This window comes from Protomyctophum bolini, assembly GCF_963924005.1.
Source record: "Protomyctophum bolini genome assembly, chromosome: 21".
Lineage (NCBI taxonomy): Eukaryota > Metazoa > Chordata > Actinopteri > Myctophiformes > Myctophidae > Protomyctophum > Protomyctophum bolini.
The window spans coordinates 6,483,968-6,510,555 of NC_137882.1; the positions used below are offsets into that span (position 1 = coordinate 6,483,968).

A 26,588-nucleotide genomic window follows, 5' to 3' on the forward strand; every position below is an offset into this window, starting at 1 on the left:
AACACATTTCCCAAATCTCTGATTTATCCACACATCGCTCTGTGTGTGTGTGTGTGTGTGTGTGTGTGTGTGTGTGTGTGTGTGTGTGTGTGTGTGTGTGTGTGTGTGTGTGTGTGTGTGGGCGTGTGTGTGTGTGTGTGTCGCGTCGCCCTCCAGCTGCAATTGCGAGTGTGCGCTGTGTGCACACTACTGAGTTTAAAAACACAGCTGAAACATGAAGTGGAGTCTGTCAACTTCCGCAATTTCCTTCTTCCCATATTGCGCTGCAACGACACTGGGATGAGCCCGCCGAAGGCGGGCGAAATTCTAGTATTGTATAATTATGGAGATCCCTGTATCTGCCTGTCTGCCTGTGCCTGAAGAGTTCAAACTCTTTTCACGGACTGTGAAAAGTGGACTGGTTAAGTAATCAATTGGCAGGTGTGTGGTTGCCATGGCAGTCAATTGGCTGAGGCAGAGGCTGGAAATTGTGCAGGTGAGAGGACTTGGCCTCATTAGGCCCACTGGCAGAAACTGACCGGAGCCTTTTGTGGTCGTTCTGCACAACGGGGTATGCCACAGACTCGAGGCCGGGCACTGCACTCTCTGTGGGGGTGTGGAACGCGTGTGTCGAATTTTAAGTCGGTGGGGCAAACTGTTCTTGAGTTACGTGCATTACAACCGTACACACACAGACAGAGACGTGGTGCATTTATAGTTAGACTTGGGGGTCCTTGACATAAAAAAGTTTGGGAACGACTGCTTTATGTTGCCCCTCTTTGACTCCGATTGAAGCCACAGCAGCTGCGGTGGAAATGTTTGAGCTCATCAGACGAGGTGAGGAATACAATTGCATTTGCAGCAGGTTCCTTCTGTGCATTTGGTAGTTGTTTGAACACAGTTGGAAGTGCTGCTGGCACAGCTTGTCCAATGGGGACTAGTAGTTTGTTGGTTGTGTCGTGTCGTGTCGTGCGTGTTGGTTTGCTGCGATTGCGTGGGGGTTCGGGAGTGTTCATACAGTATCAAGGTCCATTATTTATCCAGCATCTGAGCCACGGACCATCATTATTTTTGATAAGATCTATAGCCTCTCAGACCCAAGGCTAATAATAATTGTTTATCTGTGTATAAGATGTTATATTGATGTGGTACCATAGGAGAGATAACAGGCAAACAAGGCAATCGTTGACATTCTCTAATTTGTGTTAGACCTCTCAATTATTACATTTGAGAGCATATACATAATTAAACCCAATTCATCTGTGAGGGTCCATTTGGTTTCATTGTACACTCTCAATAGTTAAAGATCTATAAGGGTCCATTTGGTTACCAACGACGATCATTTAGCTGGGGACCACCTGGAACCCTGGAGCACCGGTGGTCCCCGGACCACTGGTTGAGAACCACTGGTATAGAGTGTTTCCAGTTTGGGTTGCATCCTCTGTAAGACACGCATGCATTATTGAGCAGTATGCAAAACATGGATCCACAGTCATGGCGTTTAATTTTTCATGAGTTTGGCTTTGCTTTATCACCAATCAAGCATGTGTTGGGAAAACACCTGTGAGGTTACAATCATGCTGCCTTTTCTTTTTATAAATGTTAACTCATTTTGGATGGGAACTCCTTTTGTTGTTTTAAGCATTATGTTATGCTTTAGCTGTTGAAATATAGCAGATCTACAAGCTCATAAGCACTCTCAGGGGTAGAGTCGCTGGATGGTAACCGCAAGGTTGCCAGTTCGAACCTGGGCTCCCCCAGAGTTAGCGTCGAAGTGTCCTTGAGCAAGTCTCTGAACCCCTAATTGCTCCTGATGTGCTGGTTGGTGCCTTGCATGGTTTCCGTCGCCATCGGTGTATGAATGTGTGTGTGAATGGGTGAATTCTATGTAAAGCTCCTTGGATAAAGGCGCTATATAAATGCACCATTTTAACATTTAGGTCTGCTTTTTTTTTTTTATCATGAAAATGGGGTGCAAATCTTTGAATATATATTCTTTCAGAGCGAACTAATGTATTTTTAGTTCTAGCACCACTGATATGGAAACGTAGGTATTTCAGAAAATAGGATTTAGAAGACATTTTTTATAGGCCTAAATGGGTTAATTATCAGCCCTTGACAGCCTCATTATCCCGAACCATGCCGAATACGTTGCAGGATATTAGTTGAAGTTGACCATTATTACGGTACTTTCTTCTTCTTTTTTTCTCCTCCTCCCTGAGGTTGTGGGGGTGCATAGAAACAAGTCACGGAAGACGTAGAATAGATCCTTGCGTGGGAAGAAAGAGGTCATTTAGTGTCGAGGCAATTATCTTCCTGGTTTGTAGAGGAGGGAGAATGGTCAAGGAAATAAATAAATATGTTGCATGTGAGGTTTTTGTTTTGTTACTGTAAGTTATTTTGTGTGTGTGTGTGTGTGTGTGTGTGTGTGTGTGTGTGTGTGTGTGTGTGTGTGATGTTTGCTGCATCTTCCTAACAAAATACATCTACAGAGGGTATATACAGTATGCATGCATAAAGTGAGTTTAACGTTGTTTAACATTGATTCATGCAATCAGATAGGACCTCCTTTCTGTTTGGATGTATGGGCTGTCAAAGCAAGCATAGTTTTTTTCCATTCAGAAGGCCATCATTTATGACGTGCATAACCTCTATCGGTGGACCCAAGTTGCCAACTTGCCATGCTTTTGTACAGTGCATGAGCTAAATGGGGGTTCATATGTGTCAGAGGCATATCTACAATAAGGCGAGGGCATTCGTCCGCCTGTCCAAATCCATTACAAGACCTGAGAACTATTAACACATTTTGTACATAATACGTCCTGAAACGTCATAAGGATTGGAACCGAGAGGTGCCTTCGACGTCTGTGGACGTCCTAGCGACGTCCAAACGACGCGGGGCGAGATAATAATATTCAGAATTATTACTATTTTTTTTTTTGGCATTTCGCTTTTCGCTTGCCGTATGCTAACGCTCTGTGCAACTATTAGCTTGTCATTGACTCCCATGTTAGCGCGGCGGAAAGAATGACTCGTATCTCCTCATCCAGGGCGCTCTCCGTGGTGATGAATGGATCGATATGCTGGCGCTGCGTTTCTGCTCCTCATCCGTCTCTCCCGCAAAATATGAACTCTTTTTGGAGCGTATATAAATATATTAAGATGATCGGAGATTGTGAGGTCACTTTGTCAGTCAACTTTTTTAAGAAAGTATTTCCGGTTCATGGCTTTCAAAATAAAAGCGATCACTACTCTGGCGATTACTCTGGCGCAAGCAGCGCCTTTATTTTGATGCAGTTCCGGTACTAAATGTGTTAATGGACAGCTGATTGGCCGTTGCGGTAGAGCGCGACCCTCAATCAACCATTGGAATGTAAATGCAAGCCTTTCAGCCTTTGTATCCTACTCGTCTGGCAGGTATATGTCTTTGAAAACCTTTAGTGCTACGATTGTGCGCCGGAGACGACAATTAACACATATCTTGCCTGCCCAAAACGTAATTCCTGGATACGCCACTGATATGTGTATCTGTGCACTGGATGGGATTATTGATTTGTGATGGTAGATGTAGGCACCGCATTGGCACTTTGATGGTGTAGTGTCTCTGTGGGAGTCCTCTGGCAGGCAGTGGAAAAGAGTATACAAACATTTTTTGTACTTGAGCAAAAGTATCAATACTGCAATATAGAAATACTCTGCCAAAACAACATGAGGCTAAATCTCATCAAACGGTGGTCCGTGGCTCAAATGCAGATTAAATAATGGACCTTGATATGAAGAAAAACAAAACGTTAAACTACTGTTCTAGACTGCATGTGTGGCTAAGCATAAATGGCTAAACACTGTATACATACTGTAAGAGGGAGTAGTTTCACATTAACCCATTCTGAACGGGAACCCGTTTTGGTGTTAGCATCATGTTATGCTTTAGCTATTGAAAAATAGCAGACCTACAAGCTCATAGCGCGCCACTGAGTGGCGCGCTACGAGCTTGTAGGTCTGCTATTTTTGAAAAATCGACTGACATTTCTTTTTATCTGATCTCAGGTCAGAATGGGTTAATCAGACCAGTGTGTGTCCAGTGGAAACCTCATATGAATCTGATCTCAGGTCAGAATGGGTTAAACGAAACAGCGGGAGAGTTCGACTAGAATTCAGCCATGTGTCCAATTATCCTCTTGGCTTTTCCGAGGTTATTATTATGGGTCACATTTCTTGGTATATAAGAGTGGCGGCATGCGTGGCCCAGGTAATGGCTGCACAAGGACCCGCAGCTGCCAGCCTCTTAACCCATTCTGACCTGAGATCAGATTCATACGAGGTTTTCCACTGGACACACACTGGTCTGATGAACCCATTCTGACCTGAGATCAGATTCTAAAAATATCAGTCGTTCTTCGATTTCTCAAAAAATAGCAGACCTACAAGCTCGTAGCGCGCCACTCGGTGGTGCGCTATGAGCTTGTAGATCTGCTATTTTTCAATAGCTAAAGCATAACGTAATGCTGACACCAAAAGGGGTTCCCGGTCAGAATGGGTTAACGAGCCGCATGATCTGTGTGACAAGGCCCTCATCACGGAGATTAAAAATAAATCTGAGCTGTCAGTGGGATGGTGAGATGTGGCCCCGGCGTGTATCCTGACCTATGGTCCCCCAAGCCGTATGTTTCCTGGCCGGCAGGGCGCTTCCGACGCGGCCGGAGCATGTGAAGGCTTGTCAGAGTGCTGGAGGAGGAGGAAAGCATTTGGCATCGTGACAGATAAAGAGCCTGTCGATTTATGCTTTTAGTGTGTGTCACATGGCGTTGTAAATCAGGGTGGTCTTCAACATGGGGTGCGGGCAGGGGTTCACAGAGTTACTACAGACAAATGTGACCAAACTTGACACACAGTAAGTCATTGGATTCCTTTTTTTTTTTTCATTTCGTAGATGAAAGCAGGGAATAATAGCTTCAAATTGACATTGGTTGTTCAGTTTGACCCACCAGTTTTGGAGATATGGCTCATAGAGTAATGTCTTGCAGAAAACAGCGAGTTGAGAAAACAGGCTTGAAAGGTTCTGTTACCTAGCTACATGCTTAAGCATTTATTTCATATTTACATGTCGATTTCAGCTCTGACGTTTATTTCAGACGTGCTCTAGTATGTGAAGAGTCTGACAGTTTTTCACCGGTCCTGAACAGTTAGACTTGGAGGGGTTTTCTTTTCCCTATTCTGAGGAGAACTTCAGGCAAAAAATTGCAGATCTACAAGCTTGTACTATAGATTGGCTATTTTTTGGCAAAGAGGGAAAAATGAGCTGAGCAACAGAGTGAAAGGTCAAGGGGGCCTTGAACCTGAAAAGCATTGGTGTGATGCGTTGTGAGTAAGGTTGGAACCTGAAAAGCATTGGTGTGATGCGTTGTGAGTAAGGTTGGGACCTGAAAAGCATTGGTGTGATGCGTTGGTGTGATGCGTCGTGAGTAAGGTTGGGCGATGGAACAAATATATCGTCAATCGTGGATTGGATGAGTCCATCGCCGAATATTTTTAATTATGCTATAATACTCAACCTTATCGAAAATTCAACTCTTCACAATGTAGCCCAACTAATCTGTACAGCAAAATATAGTGTGAACCTTGAGAGCTTGTAGATCTAGCCTTTTTTCGACCCGCGACCCGCAGTGAGCTGTTCTCAAATTGCTTTTATAACACAAGTATAATAGTTCAATCAAGCGTGTTTTGATCCAAAACGCAGCCTGGATTTGTTCCTCTAACCGGAACTTGGAGTGTTACAGCTGCTAGCTAACCTCGCGTCACCAGGCTTTCCACCTCGGAGGAAAGCCTGGTCTGTGTTTTCTGAATTGCCGTGTGAACCCGGTCTGGAGAGGATGATATCGTTACGTCATGTTGTTGTCACTGTTTTGGTAGTCATCAGTCATTTTTAGCGTCAAACGACGTAGTAGGTAAAGGCGTCAAAAGCCGATGAGTTAAATGCAGGAACAATGGCTTGAGTGTGCTAACTTTCCAGGTAGACATATGAACATGCAAAAAGAAAATCACAAAACATAAATGTGCTAATGCTTTAGCTATCTTTTCATACTTCATTTTGGAATTCAAAATGCTCCTCAGATCCTCATAGCTGTTTTGTTGTTTGTTCTGGTTAATAATTGCCTGATTTCATTGTATCAAACACATTTGGCCGTTTTTTTACTTTGTTCTGTTCATCCATGTTGGCGTTTTTTTTTTTTTAAATCATATTTCGTATGTGCCAATACATCAATTTCATTATGGCCCTCCAATGAGATGCAGAGTTAATCGGCGGAAGTCGTGCCATCTTATATAAATTAGTAATTAGTATGAGGACCTCCAATTATGTGAAGATGGGAATGAGAATGACTGAAGTGCTCCTTTAAGTTAAACCGAGAAAGTATCTGTATCATTTCCGATTTTAGCCATAATAATTTCATACTTTGGCTATTCAAAAATGTCAGATCTACAAGCCCATAGCTTGTAGCTTGAGCCTGTGGATCTGCTATTTTTGAAAATGTTGGACGATGTTAGCAAATCTTTGAGTTTTAAAAGCTGAACATTTTCAACAGTAGGAATTTGATTTAGTTTGACTCTGATCCACAGATAAATACTGTGAAAATGGATCATGCATCCATCCATCCATCCATCTTCAACCGCTTATCCGTAGTCGGGTCGTGGGGGCAACAGCTCCACCAGAGAGCTCCAGACTTCCCTCTCCAGAGCAACATTAGTGACTTCCTCCTGGGAGGATCCCGAGACATTCCGAGGCCAGTGAGTCGATGTATTATTTCCTCCAACTGCGCCTTGGTCTGCCCCGGGGTCTCATCCCAGTGGGACGTGTGTCGAGGACCTCCCTAGGGAGGTACCCGAGAGGCATCCTAAACAGATGCCCGAACCACCTCAGCTGACTCCTTTCCAGGCGAGGGAGCAGCGGTTCTACTCCGAGTCTCTCTCGTGTGACTGAACTTCTCACCCTATCTCTAAGGGAGATGCCAGCCACCCGTCGAAGAAAACTCATTTCGGCCGCTTGTATTCTTTCGGTCATGACCCACACTCCATGACCATATAGGTGAGAGTAGGAACGAAGATTGCTCGGTAGACGGAGAGCTTTGCCTTCTGGCTCAACTCTCTTTTCGTCACAACAGTGCGGTACAGCGACTGCAATACCGCCCCTGCCGCTCCGATTCTGATCTCCTTCAATGATCATGCAATCATTGTTGTTATTTTCATCAATGCCAGCTATCTCTCCTATACAGTATGGTACCACATCAATACAGCATGGAGTTGTGGACAGAATCCCATCCAACGACAACAAAATAGGCTTAGTCTTTGGTCTGAGAGGCAAAATCTCATCAAATGGAGGTCCGTCCGTGGCTCAAATGTTGATGAAACATCACGCCTCATCCCTCATGTCTATTCCAATCCATGTCTATTCACTTAAACTTATGAAATAAAGAACGATGATGATGTAAAACAAACGGTGTCAAAACAAACATTAAATTCTCTTTATTCTTAATGGGATTTAATGTTTGTGTTAGTTACTAAACAAAATGTATCTTCATTGTCAATGGCGTTTTTAAAACAAACATTAAACCTGTATATAGGAGGCCCTCAATAATGCAGGTCCATGATGTGAAATGGGGTTGAAAACCACATGGTCTAGATGAGTGTGTGTGTGTGTGTGTGTGTGCAGGTATATAGGCCCTGTAGGACACTAACGTTGGTATATATTTACCATGTTTACCGTCTATTAATTCTCCGGACCGATTCCTTTATCATCAACGGGGATAGAAATGTCATTATCATTGCATCAGCTGGCACATTACTCGCTGTCTAAAGTGACCGCGTGTGCGTGCGGTCAGAGAGGCAATTCTGCTGACACCAGTGTTTCTCTTTCTCTCTCTCTCTCTCTCTGATAGGTGCCAATTACACCGGCTCCATATCGAAGACACCGGCTCCTCTATCAACGCTGACCCCTCTGAAGCCTCGCCTTAATGTCAATGCTCTGGTTCCAAAGTGCCGGGAATTATACCCCACGGTGGGTCTACTTCTAGGATCAAGACCAAAGAAGCAGCAGCAGCAGCAACACCTCATAATACTCCTTTTCAACCCCCTTAATCACGTTCTTCAATCGTCAGGGTCCTTCGTTTTATTCTCTACATTTCCCGCCCCCAACCCCCCTTAAGGACTTTTCCACCTGGTCTCGTCTCCTGGACTCAGAGCTCCTCTGTTTTCCTCGTCGTTTGTGGAGCGTCGTACGTGTGTGTGGGGAGTGCACGTGGTTCAGGGGGGGGTGGGAGGGGGGGAGGAGGCCGCAGCCGGCAACAGACAGAACAGACAGACAGACAGAAGACGACGACGACGACGACGATGATGGGGCGCTTTTGTTCAGCCGCGCACAGAGCGCTGGCTCTCCTGGCGCTGCTGTGTGCCCTGCGGGAGAGAGGAGGGGTAAGCTGCCGGGGGCTGCAGCAGAGCGCTGGCGGTGGGGGGGATCATCAGGGGGGGTCCCGGGGGTCCTCCTCCTCCTCCTCCCCCCGCTCTGATCCGATGAGGGGCCCCTGGGAGGAGGAGGAGGAGGCGGCGGCGGAGGTGCTGCTCAGGCAGAAGCGCAGCTGGGTGTGGAACCAGTTCTTCGTGCTGGAGGAGTACACGGGCAATGAACCGCTCTACGTCGGCAAGGTAAGGACACATGTGGCCTGTGTGTGTGTGTGTGTGTGTGTGTGTGTGCGCGTGCGCGTGTGTGTGTGCGCGTGCAAATCTATTCATTGTACCGTGATGCACGATTGCACATGGCTCTCCTTTGTTTACTTCTTCATTATTTTGGCCGAGGGCACCCCTGTTGATCAACTTTTTAATCCACTGCACACGCCTGAATTACATTGCTACTTTACAGCATTGACGGTGGCACTCTACCCCCGAGCGGCTCAGCGGTAGAGTGGCTGGATGGGAACCGCAAGGTCGCCAGTTCGAACCCGGGCTCCCCCAGAGTTAGTGTCGAAGTGTCCTTGAGCAAGACACTGAACCCCTAATTGCTCCTGATGTGCTGGTTGGTGCCTTGCATTGTTTCCGCCGCCAGCGGTGTATGAATGTGTGTGAATGGGTGAATGTGAAGCACAATCTATGTAAAGCAAGGCGCTATATAAATGCATCATTTACCATTTACAGCACCTTTTGTCATATTATGGCCTATTTGTGCAAATCTTTCCCCCAAAGATGGAGTGTGTCACGGGGGAAAACTGGTGTGTCCAATAGGACAGACTGAAAATAACTTTTATACTATGTTATACGATTGCTGTACTGAGGATTTCATGATGTTTAGATATCATGTGTAGACTGAATGAATCAAAGAATGTGTTCATTATTGATAATTATTATTAATCACACAGAGTGATACAATCTTCTCCTCTTGCTTCTGGAAACACCATGAAGGCAATGGTTATATGTTTTATGTCCGAGTACCGTCTGCATGTCTGGGTATGGAAATAGCGTTTGTTGACCACCAAGTGTCACAGTACAGTACAGTACAGTACAGTACAGTACAGTACAGTACAGTACAGTACAGTACAGTACAGTACAGTACAGTACAGTACAGTACAGTACAGTACAGTACAGTAAATATTCATTTTAGTGTTGGTCATAGTCTCTTGAATAGTTTCATTTAGTTTTAGACACATTTTAGTCACCTGGAATGTTTTAGTGTACTAAAAATCATAAGATTTTGGCAGGCCTTGATGCCATCGTAATGGCTGATTTTACACTTGCTGAAAATAGCCGATCTGCAAGCTCACAACGTGTCGCAGCGTGACACATTGTGAGCTTGTAGATCGGCTATTTTCAGCATGGAACCAAGTGTAAAATTACTTATACTAGATCTTTTGTCCACTATAGTCCATTCCTAACATTTTAGTCTAGTTTTTATTTGTTGACGAAATTGTCAATATATTTATTCTTAGTTTTAGTCATCATAGCTTAGTTTTCATTTAGTTTCCAGTCGACGATTTTTTTTTTGTCAGCATTAGTTGACAAAATCAACCCTCCACGGCACCCACTTTGAGAAACCATGGTTTAGAGACAGCAAATACTTTTGCATCTTTAGATGTGACAAAACAACATAGCAATAAAACTGTTCATCATGAAAAAGTATCTGAAATAGAAGTGTATTTACTTTGTCATCACACTATCTTCATACAGTAATAAAGCATAAGGCAAGGCAGTTTTATTTGCAGAGCACATTTCAACAACAAGGAAATTCAATTTGCTTTACACAGAACATCAAGCAAGGGAAACACAATTATACAATAAAAAGAAATAACGGATACAGTGCAGAAGAGGGAAAACATTTACTCAATAAAGGCAGCGGCAAACGGAAATATCTTTTGTTGTGTTTTAAAATAAGAGTGGCATAAAAGTAGTTGTTTGTTTGTTACAGATAATTATGTGATGGATGAAAACAAACCGCTTAAAGAAAGAAACACAGGTACGCCTCCCCTGGAGGAAACTGCCCTTGGTTGAGGCAGTGGGCGCTCAGCTTTGAAAATAGCTACTCCTGAACCAACTAATTGGAAAAAGCGGTATTCCAAAATAAAAGATGCAAGACTGGCTCAGATGCAATTTCAGCGTTCTCAAATAAACATGATAAATTGCATCTGAGCCAGACGTCTTGCATCTTCTATTTTGGAACGCCGCTGCCACACGTTTATTTGTGGTGTTAGGCACAGAAAAGGGCTTTTTATTTCCCAGATGAACTAAGAGGTCTGGATGGTTCACGATATATCGCTCAAGATCAGACATGCATTTTGGTCCTAAACCATTCAAAGCTTTATAGACCAACAGTGGTATTTTTAAATGGGTTCTTTGGCCTTAGTCCTACGCCTCCTCCCAGCCAACACTGACAGGTAGTTACCCCCCTCCCCCCTTTTGATGAACTCAAACCCACAATTCAACTTTTTTTTTTTAAGATGTTGATTTTGTATTCATCCTTAGGACCCCAAATCACACCTTGGAAAACATGAGTGTCTATTTCAAACAAAGTGTTTTTTGACTGGGGGAATTGCCTGTCACGATTTGAGTATTGGGATGTATTAGGATGTCGATATATTCATTCATCAGCCAACACTCCCCACTCAATTCAATTAAATTCAAAGGGCTTTATTGGCATGAGAAAACATACGTTTACATTGCCAAAGCAGAAAGAACAATACAACAATACAGCAATACAATCAAAACAAAAATGATGTACTTTGAAGGTCAGAATCTTCAATAGATCAACTTCTATGTACCAAGATCACTCGATACAGGTATAGTGCAGGTAGTACCCCCCCCCCCCCCCCCCCCCCAGAGAGGACGTACAGGGCCTTAGTCCTACTCCTCCTCCCAGCCAACACTCCCCACTGACAGGTAGTTACCCCCCCTTTTTGATTTATATCAAAAGGGCATGTGAGCTCAAACCCACAATTCAACATTTTGGTTTTAAGATGTTGATATATGATATAAATGGGGCACTCCGTGTAGTGAGTTATTTCTACTGTTGGCACTTTAAGTTCATTTTGATGCATACACTTTTGTACTATTACTCAAGTACTATAGGCTACATTTTGAATTTCCGGACTTTCACTTGTAACAGTGTATATTTCTACATTACAGTGTTGCTACTTTTACTTAAGTAAAACCTTTGAGTACTTTTTCCACCACTGTGTATAGTGTAGCCACTTTTGAGGGCAGCCAGAAAGCTCACCCCAAAACACACTCGCTACGAGAGTAACGAGGCTACAATTTAGACATTTTGAACTCAATAACTTGTGTCAGGTTCACCTTAATCTACCTCTGCCTAATGCTGCTACTGTGCCTCCGTGGGATTATACATCATAAGGCTGCATTGATTATATTACAGTATCTTCACATTTCTTTTTATCAATATTCTGTAGACCGATATCGGTCGATTACAACTTTTTCACCCAATACCTTAATTTCCTGGAGCCAAGTTGTAGGTTTTATCTGTTGGCATCAAAGTCGACTTGAGATAGTTATCCTGAAACTTGGCTCCGTTTTGAAATGATCCCTGCGCGGATCTGATCTGTTTTTGATCTGCAGAATGTTTTTGCAGATATAGTTCAAAATAAATTGAAGCTTAGAATCCGCTCCACTTGAAGTCCTGCTGCATCCCTTCCTCTCGCAGTGGGACTGGCAACACAAGTGTAAACACAGCACACATGCTAGGCTTTCTATTGCTTTCTATTGTACTGTAAGTGGACATGCAGTTCCCTGTCTGTCAGAGAATGGGCCCAGATTCAAGGGGATGCATTGGTAACCGGAATGCTCCGCCCCAAAACACATCCCCATTTCTTTTGCAGATCGCTCGCCCCCACTGGTAATTGTCTCCACCAGCCGAAGGCATGGGGAGAGTATTCTTTGCATTCCGTTCTCCCGTCCGTCTGTCCGTGTGTCCGTCTGTGCTAACAGCTAATCTCCAGCCAAACTCTGCTCACACACTCCCTGGATGCCAGAGCTGAACCTCTCCCCCAAACTTTTCACATGGGCCTGTTATAGCCGCCACCAGGAGGCCGCTTCTTGCACAATAGACAGTACTCTTACAGATGTGGTCCAAACATTCACGCAAATTGGTGCACAGTCTCTTTATAGCCATTAAACGAAACTGGTCTTTCAGAGTTTTCATACTAGACTAGACTAGACATAATAGATTTTCATTGGCTTCCAAGCCCACCAATCTGCGTAAAACCTTGTATGCACACCCCTCGGGCACTTCTTCTAGTTGTATTCTTGGTTTTACTGAGGTTATGTTAGGACTAAGTTTAGGGTTAGGGAGTTGATCAGTGCCACATCAACATAAAGTTGGAGAAAAAAAATGGCCCGTTTTGTTAGAAACTTTTGTTTTATACTGAACTCATTCATGACTTTTTAATTTAATTATTTTTTTGCTGGTGAAAACCGATTAAATAATCTGGATTATTTTGAGACCGATCCGACACCGATATGGCATTTATATGGCCGATTATGCTACCGAATAAACTAAAAGGTTTGGGAACCTACTTGTGAATACAGTACGTTTGGTGTTATGCACCCTCACCCTGCCATGTTTTATCCTTCCATAGTGTTTAACCAGCAGCTATGGGATGTAATATCCCCCATGTTTTATCCTTCCATAGTGTTTAACCAGCAGCTATGGGATGTAACATCCCTTTAGTCAACACCTTAGTTCTGACACCGAAAATCAGGGTGTTTGAGTCCTTAATTTCCTCTCGCAAACACCTCTTTCTAATTGATTTCAATTTAAAGGATTAAGATAGACTGCTTATTTATAATACATTGAGCCATACAGTATACGCACCCATACACGAGAGATTGAGATAATCTGCAACCTTGCTAACGGATAATTATGCAATACGCCATAGGCAATTAGTTTCACATAGTTGTTTCAGTTTGATTGTCTTTATAAATAGACCATCAGTCTTTAAGAGGCAGTCCGGGAGCCTTAGGGGGTCCTGTGTGTGTATGTGTGTGTGTGTGTGTGTGTGTGTGTGTGTGTGTGGGGGGGGGGGGGGTGTGGCTGCATCTTTTTTTCTCTTTTCTTCACGTTAACCTCTTGAACTCTAGCATCCCTATATATTAAAGAAAAAGGAGATACAGTATGTAGACTACTGTAGATCGGCTATCTTCGTCGGAGAGGTTTTGTGTTGAAGAGTATAATAGACCTATCGCATAGCAACACAACTATTCCACAATCTCTGAATGCTGTAGAGTCTGGAACTACACCTCCTGAAATCCGAGTCATCTGTTTGTCATTTTTGTTTACGAAAATATATTTTAAAATATCTTCATATTTCCATTTCTGCTACATTTGCGAGACTGTAAAGACGAAACGGAAGTGAGGAAGCTTAATATTCACATCCACTTTATTGCTTAATCATCAAAAGAGCTTATAGAGAGACGAGCGCAAAGTGCCTCACTTTGTGCCACACTACGAGCTGGTACACATCTGCTATTTTTGAACATTTTATCTTAAATCTTGAGAAGTGTGAGAACTACCGATTTAGAAGACATTTGTAGAATATGTAACGTTTAATCTGCAACGCAGTCCCTCCCTGCTTCATCTCTTTCTCAGCTAAGGGGGTCCTAATAGACCTGAGAAAACCCTTGAAGGTGCCTGTATCTTTCTAAACCAGTCATTAAAAGGAACCCTGGGTGATAAGACTTATATGGCTTTAAATAAACATTATAATTGCCCTCTATAACTAAAATTTTAAATCAAAAACACATGGGAATCAAATTTCCCCCACTATAAAATGTCCCCCATGATGAACGGAGTAAAGTCTAGATGGAAACGTTATGAATTCAACTCGTCTCTTCATATGCACGACGTCGTCTCATCACCTAGAGACTCTAGTCTTATCACCCAGGGTTCCTTTCAACAGCGGTGGCCCTTTTGTACGACCAATCTTCTACAAGGGGTCTTTTATGACACGTCTTTACATGTGAACTGAATGTCTAAACTCAGCCTGGCCCTTTCAGAAATCTGGCAAAGAAATCGGATCTGCCAATTCTCAGAGGTATAGGTCAGTATATGTATAGGTATGTGTGTGTCTGTGTGTGTGTGTGTGTGTGTGTGTGTGTGTGTGTGTGTGTGGTCTCAGCGCTTGAGGAGTTGTCACCTTGTTTGTTCTCTCAGATCCTAGCTGTCACACGTCTGTGTGTGTGTGTGTGTGTGTGTGTGTGTGTGTGTGTGTGTGTGTGTGTGTGTGTGTGTGTGTGTGTGTGTGGCCTCCTCACAAGGGCACAGTGCTGTGACGTCGCGGTAGGTCACCCTGACCGTGTCACGGCTCCTTAGTGAGCAACGCACCAGCTTCTATCACGTTCTGTCAATAGAGGGTATGCAACTATGCACATGCAAGTGAATGGCAAATCGAGTGGCAAAGTGAGTGACAGAGTCAGTTTAATGTCGTTTAACGTTGTTTAATGCAATCAAATACAACTTGGATGTAATGCAAACAAATACAATTTGGATGCATGTGTTGTCAAGGCCGGGTTTGAGGACGATGTCACACGCATAACCAGATAAAGTGTATACAGAATAAATTAAGTCGGGGGCTTCATGGTTTGTCAAGAGGCTTACTTGAAGACGGAGTGTCGTGCATTTTTTCCCCCTGTTTTTCATGCGTTTAAAGGTGACAGTATGTCATTAGACCCCATGGTGTGGTTGTTCTGTGCAATGATGTCTTCCCATTGTATTTAGGGTTTCTTCCTGGAGGCTGAAACCTTGACAGTCAAATGTGCCAATGAAAAGAAAAACGGTGATATAGTGACATCACAATATCATCCCCTCCCCTAACCCCACCCCCTTTTGTCATACAACAGCTGTGGGTGCGGCTTCAGTTCAGGTGGATCACCACCCATCACCACCCACCAGGCAAACCAGGCATACTTAACACATTTAGTACCGGAACTGCATCAAAATAAAGGCGCTGCTTGCGCCAGAGTAATCGCCAGAGTAGTGATCGCTTCTATTTTGAAAGCCATGAACCGGAAATACGTTCTTAAAAAGGTTGACTGACAAAGTGACCTCAAAATCTCCGATCATCTTAATATATTTATATACGCTTCAAAAAGAGTTCATATTTTGCGGGAGAGACGGATGAGGAGCAGAAACGCAGCGCCAGCATATCGATCCATTCATCACCACGGAGAGCGCCCTGGATCAGGAGATACGAGTCATTCTTTCCGCCGCGCTAACATGGGAGTCAATGACAAGCTAATATTTGCACAGAGCGTTAGCATACGGCAAGCGAAAAGCGAAATGCCAAAAAAAAAAGAAGGAATAATTCTGAATATTATCATCTCGCCCCGCGTCGTTTGGACGTCGCTAGGACGTCCACAGACGTCTAAGGCACCTCTCGGTTCCAATCCTTATGACGTTTCAGGACGTATTATGTACAAAATGTGTTAATGAACTGGTGGGTGTGTGCACATAAAAACGATTTAGTGAGGATGCAGGCTATTTGCATCACAGCTCCATCTTATATGTTTATAGGTTATGCCTTATACTAAGGCATAACTAAGGCCTTATACTAAGGCATAACCATAGTCTGGTTGCCTATACTGAAACCACACTAATTATCACGATAATACATGTCATCAACAAATACAAAACACTATGCAGTACAGTATGTACAGGGGAGACATGTCTTCTACCCTGAGACATCCCAAACTAGCAAAATGTGTTGACATTAGGTGGAAGTAAGGCTGAGAAGAAGTAGTCAGTTTGTTTTGGGAGGTCTGAACTCTGAAACGTAGTTTTGAGTGACATTGAAATTGCTCGATCGGTCGATCCCAGCTCCTATACCGGCATTGTGTCCTTGAGTAAGACACTTAACTCTGCTCCCCATGGGCGCTGTTCAATAGCTGCCAACTGCTCCGAATAGTTGGGATGGGTTCAATGCAGAGGACAAAGTCCAGACTATTAACACTCAACCTTTCCATAGTATGCCATTCATCCGACCTTAATAGAAGTCAACTCTGCATGTGGCTACCATATTGTCGCTGTTGGGTAGAGACCTCCTATCTCTATATTGTACAGTTTTTGAGTGGTGCTAGGCACTCCTATATGCATCTATGTATGTCTGTCCCTGTGTCTGTATGTCTGAGCACGGAAATACAGTTTTTTTTACCACCAAGTGTCACTGTTGCGCAACCTGACACGCACGCGCGCGCACATGAGCACACACACACACACACACACACACACACACACACACACACACACACACACACACACACACTGATAAAGCTACAGGCCAGTCTAACATACAGTAGGCATACAGTCTTCAGACTCCAGCCCGTAGCACTTGCCCTAGCCTTGACGACCTTGCAGGCTTCTGTAAAGGCTAATATTTTAATTTAGATATAGCACGTTATATGCAGACTAGCCAGGTTCATTTGTAGACCTGGCATCCTATAGTGTACAGTTTCAATGTACAGATAGTTTTTTGATATTATACTTTGGTCTACCTATGATCCTAGATCATACTATTTCTATGCATTTGATGTATAGCTCATATTTACCTGGATTTGAGAGCATCTTTGTAAACTGTAGGAATATGTGAGTGAATAATGCAACCATAACTCCATAAATGTGTTGCTAGATTTACAGAAATGTGATATAGTTGAATACAGAAATGATGACTTTGGCCCGGGCGCACTTTCAGCATTCTGCTTCCCTTTAATGCATTCTGTCAGATTGTGGATTTCACAACCACATGTCTCATTATGCCTTGGCTCTATGCCTCGGGTAAGTGTGCTGGCCTGGAATCAGCCGCAGCTCACATCAAGCCAGCCGGAGAAGCCTATATTTAAGCCATTGAGACTTGAGGCTGATTCTACAAAAAATGTCTACTAAATCGGTTTTCTGAATAACTAATGTTTCCAACTAATGTTTCCAATCCGTGCTCTAACTCCTTTGTGTCAAAGGACCCCCAAAACTATATGTATTTGGTCGCGGGCCCCTGCCCCATCTCAAAATGTTTTGTTCCAGGGACCCCCAGAAGCAAGACATTTGAGTTGAGAGATTTGCACGCTGTTTTCCCCAGATTTTTCAAAATTTGCAGATCTACATGCTCATAGTGCTGCACTCGTTGCCACGATATTATGAGCTTGTAGATCTGCTATTTTTCCAATAGCCAAAGTGTAATATTACGGCTAAAGTGATTAAACTCATCTAAAGTGACTCAGATGCTGTCCCGGTCTTAATGGCTTAAAGAGCCTATACTCAGACTGCACACGAAAGCTTCCACGCTCAAATTGGTGACGTTCATATTTAACCCATTCTGACCTGAGATCAGATTCATACGAGGTTTCCACTGGACACACACTGGTCTGATGAACCCATTCTGACCTGAGATCAGATTCTAAAAATGTCAGTCGTTCTTCGATTTTTCAAAAATAGCAGACCTACAAGCTCGTAGCGCGCCACTCGGTGGCGCGCTATGAGCTTGTAGATCTGCTATTTTTCAATAGCTAAAGCATAACATGATGCTAACACCGAAATGGGTTCCCGGTCAGAATGGGTTAAACAAGCAGCAACGCTGCGGCGCGACTCATCCACTTAACAAACACTTGCTGGTAAACATGATGTGATTAACATTCTCTAGCCGGCTATGTGACTAAATATTTGCGAGCGACGAGCGTTGAAATGTGCAATTCTTAATTTGTAATTTGTATAAGCAAAGCAGGCACGTCGGAGCAATGTCATGTGGTTCTTTCAAAGTAATAATTTAGCTGTCATTGTACAAATGTGGTTTTGTTCACTTTATATGGATTTTATATGGATGTTGATGTATCCCTTTCCCAAAAGCCTTTTATACAGTAGCAAGTAGTAATAATGTTTGCCAGCGACTGCTGATAATTTACAATTTAGGCATTTAGCAGACTTACATTAAGGATGAACAAAAGCATGGCAATACATCATATACATACAAAGTAGTTATCACATGAATCATACGTAAGCTAAGAACGTAACAGTGTAATATCTATTATGAACTATGCATATATATATATACTACTATATATACTACTGTATATAGTGCTATGTTTACATAAAATGCTATAAGTCTACATAAACTGCTATCTAATACAGTCATACAGTCTATCTAAGATATAAGATACCTTTGCATAAGCCTGTAAGAGGTCGAGGCTGGGGCAGGGGCCAGGGGTAGGCAACCTTTATTATCAAAAGAGCCACTTTTGGACCAAAAAAATATTACAATTTAATTTGGAGCCGCAAAATATGTTTGCTTTAATAAAGCAAACTTTTTTTTGTGTGTGTGATTTTTATGGTCTTTCAATATTACGTCGTATTGTTTGCCAATTCCTCAAATCAAATCAAGTATACCAGTAAGCCAGGCAGCATTGGTGGTGGTGAAAACAAACAAAGATGTCTTGGCATTAATCCATTCTTCACATTCTTTGTGCAATATCCGTGTGAAAGAATAGCTTTATGCCTACTACAATATTAAATTATGATTAACCCATTCTGAACGGGAACCCGTTTTGGTGTTGGCATCATGTTATGCTTTAGCTATTGAAAAATAGCAGATCTACAAGCTCATAGCGCGCCACCGAGTGGCGCGCTATGAGCTTGTAGGTCTGCAATTTTTTGAAAAATCGAAGAACGACTGACATTTTTTTAGAATCTGATCTCAGGTCAGAATGGGTTCATCAGACCAGTGTGTGTCCAGTGGAAACCTCGTATGAATCTGATCTCAGGTCAGAATGGGTTAAAATGTGAAATAAAATAAAAAGAAAACCGCGTTTTTAATACGTTTGAAGTCTGTGTTTTGTTGATTGCCACTTTGGATAATTTTTCAACAATACGACAAGCGATTACAGCGTTTTAAAGTGGACTTTCATGAAAGGGAACGATGATTTCGACGTGGTGGTTCTTCAAAGGTCAGTGAAATCTAGGCAGTCAGCGGGGCATTAATGCGATTAATTAATTCCGCAGTCAAACTGTTAATTTATATTGTTATATTTTTTGGTTATTATTTTGCTGAATAAACTTGGTGTACTGTAGGCTGAAAAAAATAACCAAAGTGACATTGATCAATCCGAAATAGAGGGTATATACGCTTAATCTCATCATCATACACCTGGAGGTTATGAGGGAACACTTACTGGGTGGCAAAACCCAACTTTCTAGCCATGACAGCAGCATCCAAAGAGAAAAGTCCTATCTGGCATTAATTAAACAACCTTAAACGACATTAAAGGGACATTTCATGGCCTGGGCCGTGGCTCAGCGGTCCAGGCACCGTGGCTGGTAATCCAGTCTGGCAGTGTGCCGCGGGCTCGATTCCCCATCCTGACGGCCCTCACTGCATGTCACCCCCCCATGATCTCTCTGTCAGCCTACTGAAAGGGAAAAAGGGACGTTTCACCGCTGGAAGAAACTGCAGTCACTCAACGTTAATAGTGTTTGTAGTACATACCAGTAGCACAATTAGAAATTTGCACCCTATGGCCAGAACAATATTATGAAGTATGTGTTTGAGTTGACTAGTGGGTTGACTGGATTTCTGAATTCCTACAATGCCCATAATGCTTTAGTGCACATCCCCTGCTTGTGGAGACGGGGGAGGCTGCATGGAGGTGTGACTTTGTAGTCCAGGAAATAAGTGAGACCACATTTTCAGGTTTTTGGACAGGACCATATGGCATCATGACTAAAATATCTGAACCCCCCAGGAAAGAGTTTGTTGTGTCCTAAACAGCATTAAAAAAAACATTAAACCAAAAAGCTCTTGTTGCTAAAGGGGTGAAGTGGCCCTTTAAACTCACTTTGCGCATACCCTCTGTACTATCAAAGGTTTCTGAGGCACCCGTGGACTCGCGTCAAGGCACCCACTTTGAGAAGACATGATGTAAAGACCGAGGCGTATACACAACAGACAAGACCTTTGTGCCGCCACAGCAGCGAGCGCACTTTATTTATAGAGACGTCTAGGACATTGGCAGCCTGACTAACCATCCAATTAATGGGTTGGACTTATTCTGCCTTATAATTGAGTCAGCATTCAGGCAGCATTAGCCCGAGAACCCCCCCAACCCTCGCTTAAACTCACAAGGGGGGTTTTCTTCCAATAAATGGAGAGAGAGAGAGAGACCTCTAGGAGGTGAACGAATGAAATGCCCGTTTAGGTTTATGTCCGATGTTTCATTATAGGTCCATCACTTGAATACAGTATACCTTTAAAGGTATGGGTGAGTGATATATTGTTTGGGTTTAAACCGAAAAGTAATTGTTGTTAGTTTAAGGTTAAAGCATTATATCGGGATAGTAATTGTTGCTAACAGAGTGTTTGTTCAGTCACAGGTAGTAGTAGTAACTAGTAAGTAGCCTTGCCGAGCCATGGGGGCAGGAGTCTATCTCCTGTTTCTGTAGCGTGAGGCAGCTTGATGCTGGTATGTCGCAGGGACTTACCCCCAATCCAACCCTTGATGCCGAGTGTCAAGCAGGGAGACACGGGGTCCCATTTTGGGCCCATAGTCTTTGGTATGACCCGGCCTGGGATCGAACCCCGACCTCCCAGTTAAGTCTCAGGGCGGACACTCTAACCACAAGGCCACTGAGCTGTCATTCACAGGAGTGTGCTTTAATTGGCACATGGCTATGCAGTAATGTGAAGAATAACACAAGTGCCACATACTGTACAGACCAGTGCTACTGTATGGTCCATTAAAACTGATCAACTCAAGTGTTGCCGTCAGTTCAGTGTCGTGTCAACGAGGCAATATACTGTACGACGTACAGTAACTGCAATCAAATTGCAGTTTCTCCCTCGGATACAAATCAGTGGCATAGAACTCTAGCAAGCCATGGCCACGATTCCAGTGGTGGGATATTTTTACTTACAAAAGTAGCAATACTAGCTGCAATGTAGAAATAATCTGATGTAAAAGTCCGGCTATACTTGAGCGCTTGAGTAAAAGCGTGTAGGTACTGTATATTGTGGGCATGGCGCGGTCTACAGTCCCATGCACAGATGATTACACCGGGGTTAACGGAGCATGTTGCCATGCAAGACGCCTCATTAGTATTCCATCAGATCTTTCCCTTTTCGTAGCGGGTTAGCGTCTCGGAGCGCCAGTGCGATGGAAAACCACCACAAAGGTCAGTCCTCCTCCTCGCACTCCTCCCCTGGTGTCGCGGACAAGAACCGACGCAGCTGGGGAGTGCTTGAGAGCATGTGTATAGCTGGAGAGGAGGGTGATGCAAGCTGACAGGGAGGACATCATAATCTCAGTATACCCAGGGAGCTGCGTGCGTGCGTGCGTGCGGAGACCCCTCTGGGGGCCACTATAGGGAAGCCTTCATCTGATGATGATGCAGGGAATCAAAGAGGAGAAATGCAGCCTGCATATGCAGCGAATACGTGGCCATGGCCACGTGTGCTTTTCTTTTTTTTTTTTTACAGGGCTTGCTTAACAATTTATGAGAAATATTTCATTTTCGGTAGAAAATAGATAAATAATCTTGCTTTGAATAATTACCCGGTTTCCCTTTTTTTTTTTTTTGGTAAATTTGAGTTGATTATTAACCCACCTTAACATTATCCGGTTCCATCACCCCCAGATAATTGCTTATTTTCTATAAATTAAACACCCCATGAAGCCTTGAATCTGTGTTCTAATGAGCGGTCATGGCGCCTGTTCAGGGGAGGGAGGAGGTGGGGGGGATAGCGTGTACCTCCACATGCGTTACGGCCCCCCTAGTGATACCTGTCACTGGAAAGATGTTGGCTTGACGGCCCGGGTATCGGAGGAGACCTGAGGCTTTCTTCACCCTCCCAATGACTGATTGTGGGGGTTAGCAGAGATGGAGTACTTGTAGAGAGGCTGGGGATTTGGGAATTGGCTTTACTAAATTGGGACTTGAAGGGGAGAATTTCTTTTTCTTTTGTCTTGAAGGGGCATGTTTTGCACAATAACATAGTCTTTATTATGTCTGCCCACGATCTCTGTGATTGGAGGGGAAAATGTATTTTTCTTTTGTCTTGAAGGGGCATGTTATGCACAATAACATAGTCTTTATTATGTCTGTCTGCCCACGATCTCTGTGATTCAGACAGTACGTTTGTTTACCTCAGTCACTGATACTGAAATCTGATATTTTATTTAAATTTTTTCTATGAACCTGTGACTTGACACCCATACTGTTACATACGGGGGAAAAAGATTTTGAAAATAAATAATTTGTGTTCTAATGGAGTGTGCAGTCGCTTCCTTGGAAGGTCTATTCCCCTTTTCTGAAGTCTATGCCTCTAACCTTGCACCTCCCATGAGGTTTTTCGGATATGCAAGAGTGCTGTCTTTGTGTCATTGTCACTGAAACCACGGACCAGGAAATCACGTGATCGCAAAGAAAAAGCTCCCATCCGCGAGTGTTGAATCGCCTTCATGTTTGAGTAAAGACACGCGCAGTCATTGGCCAGTGCACTTGTGCAAGGACGTGCTGTCATTGGCCAGTATAGCCACTTTGAGTGGCAGTATAGGGGAAACCTAACTCTATGGGGCAAACGAACTCGCAAGAACATGATTTACCATTCTGTCCATATCGAGTCGCAACTCGAACGGGGCGGAGTCGGCTAAAACTAGAGTGGTGCCCGTTGGGCACTGGCCTACTTGGAACGATGCAAGTTGGAAATACATGCCCCACCCAGTTATTATCTACACAGTATGTGTCCTTTTTATGCCCATATATGGAGTTATTTGTCAGGCATGCCCAAATATGGAGTCTATGCAGATGTCAGAACGTATTTGTGACGCGTGTGTCGAATTTGAAGTCGGTGGTGCAAAAACACTAGATGATTTATGATTAGATGTCGTAAATGTTCCTCATCACAAAAGAGTTCCCCTGGAGACTATTGTACCTGTTGGCTGGGTGAAACTGTACTTTATCAAGTATGCTATTCCAATTGCGTGCAGGCTTTGGCAGAGCGGAGCACAAGCATTAAGATTAGAAGAATTCGATTCTTTATTCCCGCCAGTTGTTCTGCTCAAGACGTAATGAGGCATTATAGAACGGCGGTCATTTTTCATGGCATGACTAATTAGATTCCACAAAGAATCGCTGTCACTAATGAAAGCAGCCTCGTCTCTCCACGAAACAGATATTGGTTTTCATATTGACCCTGATGCCTCCGTCCGTTGGATTGGTAGTCTGCTAGTGTCTGGGAGACTTTAACCACTCTAACTCTAAAGTATATACTTTGATGTACGTTAAATATTGCAAAAAAAGAGCTGCTCTACAACCTCACAGCACGTTGCTTTGCGATATTGAAAAGAAAATGTACTGGCAACGTTTTTTCTTCCCAATTCCGATAATTGCATATTGGTCGATGCCTCTGTCTGTCTGTCTGTCTGTCTGTCTGTCTGTCTGTCTGTCTGTCTGTCTGTCTGTCTGTCTGTCTAATTAGTAAAATTACATGGTATCCGCCATACAATGCCAACAATTTAGACAGTATATCTGCACCTTTTTCCAATAATGACACCGGAACAACTCTAGCTTGTATTATATATAGCTGCAATTTCCAGCAGGCTGTTTGCCTATTTTCTCCACTTATATTCTCCACAGATATTATAATGTTCACAGAATGTCCGTCGGCTATGATGTGCACCGGACTACAGGGACTCATGTGGCTGAAATGCTTCCTTTAGAGGAATACATTGCAAATGCAAAGTCAAGCTTCCTCTTCCCTGTTTTTTCCACCTCTGCCTCAGAATCAATCGGTGTGTTGAGTGCATACAGTGGGTTGTGAAATGCATTATTCATAATGCATTACCTCCACCGCTCGTTTGGTGGACCCTGAAAAATCCAGCAAAACTACCATCAAATCTGTCTCCAACAAACACTGTTATTGACACCGGCAGCTGTTTGAACTGTAGGTAGTGTATGCTCAAGGGACGCCCCTCTCTCATGTCTTCACGCACGCATTTTGTAACGGTAATCTGAATCCACAAAATAGATACCGGTATAGTAACTAAAAGTGCCAAATAACTGTAATGTAGTAAAACATACGATATTTGCCTCTGAGATGTAGTGGAATTGAAGTAAAAGTATAGAAAATAGGAAATACTCCTGTAAAAGAAACAATACATCTCAGAGATGTATAGGCCCATTCATTGTGTGTAGAGACTCACACACACACACACACACACACACACACACACACACACACACACACACACACCCCCCCCTCGAGTGTCGGGGATGTGAACTGTAGTAACACCCAGTGTCTTATGTGGGCACATAATCCATGGGCCACCTCTTACTATAATTAAATATAGTCATAATGATTCATGGAGTCTAATCCTAAAAAACTGGCTGCATTTCCGTTGGGACGTTGAATGACCTACATGCACTGCAGTGGTCTTCTTACACCTTGAACCACAGAAAACACACGTACGTACGCACGCACGCACGCAGGTCAATTTCATTTGCCGATATTGACCGATAATGGCAAATAATTGATTTGATTTTATTAGACGTCAAGCAAGAAAAACAAGTTTCATCACAAAAAACACAGTACTGTGTCATCTGACTTACATAGGCCTACCGTTATGTGGCTGATACGTTGGTGCATCCATCATGTACAGTATGGATCATGATTATGTTCCTCTGCATGTCATTTGTGTGCTCTGTATACTGGCAGTCTTTAACGGGTATACAGCGGATGGACAATATAGCAAATTAAAATGATCCAGCCATCGTGATGCCATTTGCATTTAGAAATATTCTAAATAAATGTATAATATGATTTGTGTGTTCTCTTTGCCATGTTTAAATCGTGACAAGCAACCGGGCGGTATCCGGAGAACTCGCCAGTTTACCAACTCGCCACCATTTATAGTGCATTTTAGTTTTACTTCACCTTCATTTAAATTGCATTGAATTGACAGAGAGAGAGGATAGTTGTTTAGAGTTAACACTAGAGAAAGTACCAATGCCTAAAAGTTTAAACACCAAAGTACCGAAACAATGTCATTAATTAGTAAACAATTCCTGAAATGGTTTGCCTTACTTATCGTTGGTATTGACATACTCACCTTTTTATCATCATCTAGCTGACCATTTAATTGCACAAAATTTTGGAAATGTAACTATAACATCTGTGTGAGTTTGACATACTACTGATGAAGACAGCATGTTAGCATAACGATGAAGACATTGATGAAGACTTTCCGCCGTGGTGACTTGGTAAACTGGCGAGTTCTCCGGTATCCCAACCTGCAATGGTTTGCATTAAGGAGTCTAAATTGCAGGTGTTAATCATGGAACTTCATACTCATTGTCTTTCATTGAAATTCATAAGACTTTTTCAGACTTGACTGGACGCAATTGACATGGTGCACTCGCGCGTCCGCGCTCCTCTCGCACGCTTTGACAGTTTGTTTTGTATATAGATGTACGATGATTAAATATGTGGCCAAACAACATTATGCAATTTTCAATGAAGCTTGAATAACCCCCCAAAAAAGATTTTTAAACCGTAGCCTTAAGGAGTCAGATGACACACTCTATTTCCAGTTAGTATTCCAGTTACCAACTGATTCGGTAAACATTGTGAATACAGAGGTGTAGTGGTGGCTGTGGTAAAAGCTGCTTCAGTCAGTCAGACTCAGTCAATGAGGCAGCAGTTGCCTAGGCCCTATAGACAGTGGTTTCCAAACCTTATTTTGTGCCAAGGACCCCCAAATTGATTTGACCACGGACCCCTATCGGGAAATATTTTGCGCAAGAGAAGATATGTTTTTCCCCCAAAACATATTAAATGTACAGCTTACTGTGTACATGTGCAATATTTATTTCTTCCCAAAATAGCAGATGTACTCAAGTTTGCTGTGAGCTTGTATAGCTGAATTTTTTTCCCCTTCTTTTTTTTACGATTCATTTTACTGGGGACCCCCTGGAACCCACCCAAGGACCCCTGGGGGTCCCTGGAGAACCACTAGCCTATAGGGCTCAGCAAAACCTTGTGGTCAGGATAGGTCATTAGTTTGAATCCCTGGACAGAATGGCTGGGGGAAGG

The 26,588-nt window shown here is 43.2% G+C and overlaps 2 protein-coding genes across 2 annotated transcripts in view; one reads left to right on the top strand and one right to left on the bottom strand.

The window, feature by feature from the left end:
• The window catches only part of LOC308336666 (glycogen debranching enzyme-like), a 563,232-nt gene that overhangs the window by 121,650 nt on the left and 414,994 nt on the right, over nt 1–26,588 (bottom strand). The gene's annotated exons all lie outside the window — the stretch shown is intronic.
• Nucleotides 8,362–26,588, top strand: part of LOC308336044 (cadherin-7-like) — a gene marked incomplete at its 5' end in the record, with an annotated part of 171,659 nt that continues 153,432 nt past the window's right edge. Inside the window, one exon of the mRNA XM_080793288.1 lies at nt 8,362–8,673. Coding sequence (XP_080649414.1) covers nt 8,362–8,673 — 312 coding nt within the window. The remainder of the gene's footprint in view (nt 8,674–26,588) is intronic.